Source organism: Papilio polytes, unplaced genomic scaffold (assembly GCF_000836215.1).
Source record: "Papilio polytes unplaced genomic scaffold, Ppol_1.0 DF823923.1, whole genome shotgun sequence".
In the NCBI taxonomy this organism is placed as follows: domain Eukaryota; kingdom Metazoa; phylum Arthropoda; class Insecta; order Lepidoptera; family Papilionidae; genus Papilio; species Papilio polytes.
The window spans coordinates 6,746,742-6,753,010 of record NW_013525281.1 but is presented as its reverse complement, the minus strand read 5'-3'; the positions used below and the strand labels follow the sequence as shown (position 1 = coordinate 6,753,010).

General features: G+C 33.6%; 1 protein-coding gene across 1 annotated transcript; it reads left to right on the top strand.

Annotated features, from left to right (window-relative positions):
• The first annotated feature begins 1,002 nt into the window (after positions 1 to 1,002).
• Positions 1,003 to 5,737, top strand: LOC106102181 (RNA 3'-terminal phosphate cyclase). The gene is made up of 9 exons (XM_013281593.1): positions 1,003 to 1,288; positions 1,364 to 1,481; positions 1,695 to 1,821; positions 2,123 to 2,308; positions 2,658 to 2,796; positions 3,191 to 3,306; positions 4,080 to 4,227; positions 4,492 to 4,602; positions 5,173 to 5,737. Exons 1-9 carry the CDS (start codon positions 1,247 to 1,249, stop codon positions 5,257 to 5,259), a joined length of 1,074 nt encoding a protein of 357 aa, XP_013137047.1. The 5' UTR covers positions 1,003 to 1,246; the 3' UTR covers positions 5,260 to 5,737.
• The last annotated feature ends 532 nt before the right edge of the window (positions 5,738 to 6,269 follow it).

The window sequence follows — 6,269 nt, the reverse complement described above, 5'->3', positions numbered from 1 at the left end:
GAGTCTTATCTTCACTCGTGTGGCATATGAGTGAGAAAGTTACCAGTACCGAGTAACTCGAGTGAAAAAAAATCACTCGAGTCCCATCACTAGATCCGTCAGATTGATGCAAAGTCAAAATCATGGAGGTAAAAAGTGCTACATACAACAGGAGTGTGTTCTATTTGTTCATCTTGCAGTTAAAATAAAGAAAATAAAACCTTATGGTAAGGGTGTAAGAGTGTTGTTGCACGCAAAATGAAATTGAAATTGAAACCGAGTGAGAGGGCTACAAATGTCCGACTTACTTCTTACTTACTTCCCTTTCTGACAGTGACCAAGAGCTGCCAGACACCAATCCTTTTGTTGTTTGTAGAAAAATAGGGAATTGATGTATTGTAATGCAGTAAAAATATTTACTTTTAAAATGTTTCTAAATATTAACTATAATTTTTACCGGCATGTTAAAGCAATATTATTTGTGGTTAAAGGTAAAACCTTATTAACACAAAAATTTTGCAAGTTGCGTGCAGGTTTTCTTTTATTTGTTTGAAATTCTAACACCTGAAGTGATAACCCCATATGACCTCAAAACTCTAATGGAGTATTTTTTGATTTCGTGATATTTTTGAAGAATTTTAGTCAAAGTGGGTATACAAATGTCGTGGAGGCTTGCCGAAGTGAGTGTTATTGTGGATCATATTTTCACAGGTGGTAATAGTTTTGAACAAAATTTGTTGGTGAATAATTACGGTGACCATGCATGACTATATAATTCTAGTTCAAAACAAATAACAAACAATTATGGATTTATTTCTTCCTTTCTCTATTAAAATAACTTTCAGATTTAAAATGTTAGGAAAAAGCTAGGTTTGCTTCATAAACTTTACAAAACTTTTATTTAGTAAACTCTGATTTAGAATCATATGTCTTGTATTGTTTTTTTTTAAACATTACTGATAATACTAATACGTTAAAATCCATCTGAAGCAATAATCAGCTAAAGTCAGACAACAAAAATAAGATTTTTCATAATTACTGTCCTTAAATTATATTTTGACATAGTCACGATCGCCAGAAAGGGATAGAACGGACAGTTTTTGAGGTCTCGCTCGGCTTCAATTTTCCGACAAGAGCAAGAGCTCAATTAGTCATTTGTCAGATAGATGTCAGTGGTTTCAAAATAGCAAATTCAAATTATAGATATTTGAATTTATTTCATTCTCACTTAACTTAAAAAATTAAAAGAAGTAAATCTACCTTTGCTATGTCACAATGCATGGAGATCGACGGCAGTGTTTTAGAAGGGGTAAAACTAAAATGTAATTGTGCAATAATTCACTGACGAATACTTTTTTTTCTAATAAATCTGTTAACATTCCAGGGTGGACAAATCCTGCGAAACTCTATATCACTTAGTGCTATTTTGGGAATACCGGTACGAGTTATTAACATACGAGCAGGGCGTAGCAAGCCTGGCTTAGCGGCTCAGCATTTGAAAGGTTAAGTAACATAAGTAGGCGCTTCATTTCTCATACTAAAACAAAATTAATGATGATTAAACAACTGAGAACGGCAGTCAGCTATTTACCATATTCACAGTTGAAATCTGCATTTAAAGCTGGTGCATTTTTAACTTTCACATTATAACTAAATTTAAATAATTATAAAGATCCTTGTAACTTATGAAGTCTTTATACATTTTTTTTGTATAGGTGTTCAATTGGTAGCAGAAATGTGTGGAGCAAAACTGAAGGGTGCCAGTATTGGGTCTACAGATATTGAGTTCATACCTGGTAAGCTGCGGGGAGGTCATTATGTTGCCGACACACATACAGCAGGGTGAGAACTTACATATCTCCAAAACAGCTAAACACATAGGTTTCTTACAAATTTTATTTTTGACTACCTGTTGATTGCGACTTCTGCATGTTATTTATAAAAATATAAAACTGATAAGATAGGTTTTTAATGGTGAAAGCATTTTTGAAATTGACCCAGTAGTGTTTGAGATATTTCAGTTCATACAAAAATACAAATCTTTCCTCTTAAAATATTAGTATAGATAGATTCTGCACAAACGAAGCTACGAAAGTTAGTTTTAAACTTTTTTAACTTAAACTTGACTGTTTACTATTTACAGTTCTATAAGTTTACTGCTACAAGTGGCATTACCCTGTGCATTAATGGCAGACGGACCAGTCACACTTGATCTGAAAGGTGGCACCAATGCGGACATGGCACCACAGATTGACTACATGTTTTTGGTCCTGCGACCACTGTTGCTTAAGTTTAAAGTAGATTTCTCTTGGAAAATACATAAAAGGGGGTAAGTTAATATACTTTGAAAAGATATTCCAATTTCTTTTTTATAAAATTGTGATTATTTTATTATAAATTGTAATTAAATAAAAAAATTTTAAGTACAAATGTAGAAAAAAATTATCAATAACAAATTTTAATGTCAATGTGTACAAAGCTTTATGTCACTTTTTAGGTGGTAAATAGAAAATTTAATCCACATATTTTACTTATTTTAATATGATTGTTTCCTGTTGGGTTGTTCAAATACATAAAATCAATTGACCCACAAAGAATCAAACCATAGAGCCAATTGGTTACTTGGTCAAATATTCCAATGAGAAACATTCAATTTATCTTCTACCCTTACTTTTCAGTTACTTCCCTCGTGGAGGAGGTCATGTAACATTTGACATCAAGCCGGTACGGCAGCTGCATGGTGTGGATATTACGGAGCAGGGAGATGTCAAAAGTGTTCAAGGCTGGAGCTTTGTGGCGGGCAGGCTGCCTATCAAGGTACAGCTTTGATCCATTTTTGATATCTATACTAATAAAATTAAGAAAAAATAAAATTAGGAAAGATTTGTATTTTTGTATTTAATTATTAAAAATACCGGACTAATTTAAAAAAATTATATCAGCTTACAGTAAATGTATTACTACTAGATTTTATTTTATCCAGTGTGGATGAAGTCGCAAGCTAAAGCTAGTGTATCGTAATTTTCATCTAACCTTAAAGTACCAATCTTGTACCGTTTTTTGTACAATAAGGTCACAAATTTATTAAAACCTGTATTTCATAAAGAAGTGTTTTTACGTAACAATAAAATACAACATTTAATTATGCATAAAAAACAAACATTCTAATATCAGAGTAATGTTTAAATTCGTTATTTGTGAACATTTTCAGATGGCGCATCAAATGAGTGACGGGGCGCGGTCTGAGCTGACTCACTTGCCCAATGTCAACATCCATACATACAAGGAAGACCCCGACACGGCCCCTGACAACTGTAACGGTATCATGTGAGTATATTCCTGTACTTTCACAACTTCAGAGTTGTTTAAATGATTTTCTGGTCCATGATTGGTCCACATTTTCTCGAATTTTATTCACTAATAGTAACTAAGGGAATTGCTTTCATGCATGTTTCTTATTGTTTTATACTAGGCATATAAAATTTTAGCTTATTAAATTAATTATAATATGATATGCTAAGGGTTGGTTTTAGCATTACCGGCGCCTCGCAATGTAAATGCACATAAAAAAGGCGCCCTTAACGCCTTTTTAGGCATATGTGGCGCCCATTTATGTTCTGCACTCTGGTCGGGCGCCACACCTCGCCTGCTTAGAAGACAATGGACTAAAACATTTCTTGTGTTAATATTACTAATATTATAATAAAGCGTAAACACACACTGCTTTGTTGCCTAAGATGTTCGCAAGTACAGCATAGTTTTGAATAATTCTTTTTTTAATAAAAAGCCTTACACTTACGTCACGCTTTAGGCTATATATTTTCACGCCATTAGATTTAGGGGGTAAATATTTTGGATGAAAATCCTAATGTGGGAAAGAGACCATAAGCTGCTGCCAACATCAAGAAAATAAGATTGCCAAGGTTTGTCTTGTCATGTTACTTTGACATTTGCTATTGATAATTTGACAAATGTAAACAATAAAAAAAATTGCATAATTTCATGCGGATGAAGCCGCACGAGAACAGCTAGTTAATTATACATAAGAGAATTGATTAATAACGGAGTTGTTTTTGGAAATGATCAGTGAATGTGTGTAGCGTTGCGTGCGACACCAGCACGGGCTGCGTATTGTCGGGGGACGCGCTGGGGCGGCGCGGGGCGGAGCCCTACGCGCTGGGGCGCCGCGCCGCCGCGGACCTCGCCGCCGCCCTGCGCTGCGGCGCCTGTCTCGACACACACGCACAGGTATCTATACTCTAAACTAGAATATTGAAATTCTTACTTGGGGATGTTTCACACGCTTTTTTTATTATATCACTTTCTAATTTGTACAAAAGGAATTAGTGTATTTATTATTTACATAAATATATAGTATATAATAGTGTACTTTTTAGTTTTTTTTTGTGTATACGAAAAAATTATAATTAAGACGTATTCAAAAGTTCTAGGCCTTAATTTTGGATCCTCATAAATTCTAGATAATAATATAAATGTTCTAATGAATTCCAGGACCAAGTGATAATATACATGTTGCTGAGCGCGGGCCGGTCCGCAGTGAAGTGCGCGCAGGTGACGCTGCACACGCGCACCGCGCTGCACGTCGCACAACTCGTTGCTAAGGTCTGTATGGTTGTATGACCATTGACGTCATAGCTATTAAATTAATATTACAAAGAGAAAAGATTTGAATTTTTGTATACATTGAAATAACCCAAAATTTTCTGGGCTGATTTCAAAAATTCTTTTACCGATAAAAAACTATGTTATAAGTAACGTAGGCTATATATTTTATATATTAATTTCACACGAAGTTGCCAAAAACAGTTACTATATAATAAAAAAGTTTAAAAAACAGGTTATCTCCGATTTCAATAAATAAATTGTCAAATGAGACAGTTTTAAGTGATCGATGTTTACATATTGGAATGGAATTCATATAATTCGATATGGACATATGTTTGTTACAACGTATCTCGAAAACATTAACAAATCTCGATTTAATTTAGCAAAAGTAGTAGTCTGGAAGAACACACGATAATTATTTAGAATTAATCCCTTACGGATGGAGTCGCGGGCAACAGTTAATATTAACCCATCTGGGTTACGGTCGTGAGTTATGTTGTAAGGTTTTCGACAAAATTAAAATCAATTTTTGTCCTTTTTTTAATAAACATGCGTTTTCTTTTCCAGGTGAATTTTACGATAAAATCTGAAGGTGAAACTAATATTATCGAATGTGTAGGACTCGGCCTCGTCAATAATAATGTACCAACATAACACATTGTACCAATATTTAACAAATTTAATGCAATTTGTATGAAACTGACGTTTGAGGGCATAAATACCACAGACAATGCAATACTATAAAAGTATGAAATGTTGAATAAAGTGAAGTAATTATTTATTGCAATGGTGAAGTTTGTGTTTATCTGTTGTGGTAAAGCAGATTGACACAACAGATAAACACAAATAAAATTGAAATGTAATTTTAACAAAAAAATGTTAAATTTTATTTTTCATCTCTTTTACGCTTGCTCTTGATGAAAGAAATTTATTTAAAATTAAAACTTAATACAATCGTGTGGAGTTCAATTTAATTTGCGATCAAAATCAGCTCTGCTCTCCGACCTTGTTAGTCCTAATATTATTAAAAAATCATGTGATATGCCAAAAATTGTACTGATGCATTTCTCATTAGTTATTATTATTTATACTTTGTATGTAAGCTTGTTACTAAATAAAATTTATATTTATATTTACTTGTTTGATTATTTTAATGAATTCATCATCACCAGCTCACTATATCCCCGCTGAGGGTGCTCGGAGTCTACCCCAAGTAAAGGATGACTAGGTCAAAGTCAACCACGCTAGCAAACTGCTAGTTAGTTGACTCTCACACATCTTTGAATTTCTTCTGTTATGTGCAGATTGCATCACGATGTTTTACTTCACCGTCAGGCCAGGTGAATTATGTACAAATGAAATTACAAATAAAAATATTAGTACATGGCGGGATTCGAACCTAAGACCTGATTACAAGTTTTAAACCCGAAACAAAATACATGTTGAATGGATTAGATGTATATTTTGTATTCAATTCCAACATAACAGCGGTGTACGATCTATCTACACATACGCACAATTTGGTTGGACTAATTTTAACTATCCGCTGTACTGTTTCCACTTCATTTTCGTTACTAAGGGTGAGTTGCACCATATCGCCGGTTACCGTTAAAGTTAAAATTATCTGTAACGGTAATATTTGGAATAACCTTAAAATTTACTAA

Bases quoted from the DNA above. Each gene is read 5' to 3' on its own strand.
- LOC106102181 (XM_013281593.1), top strand. From the start codon at position 1,247: ATGTCACAATGCATGGAGATCGACGGCAGTGTTTTAGAAGGG. The intron at 1,822-2,122 runs GTGAGAACTTAC...TACTATTTACAG, and splicing joins GCCGACACACATACAGCAGG to TTCTATAAGTTTACTGCTAC. The intron at 3,307-4,079 runs GTGAGTATATTC...GAATGTGTGTAG, and splicing joins GACAACTGTAACGGTATCAT to CGTTGCGTGCGACACCAGCA.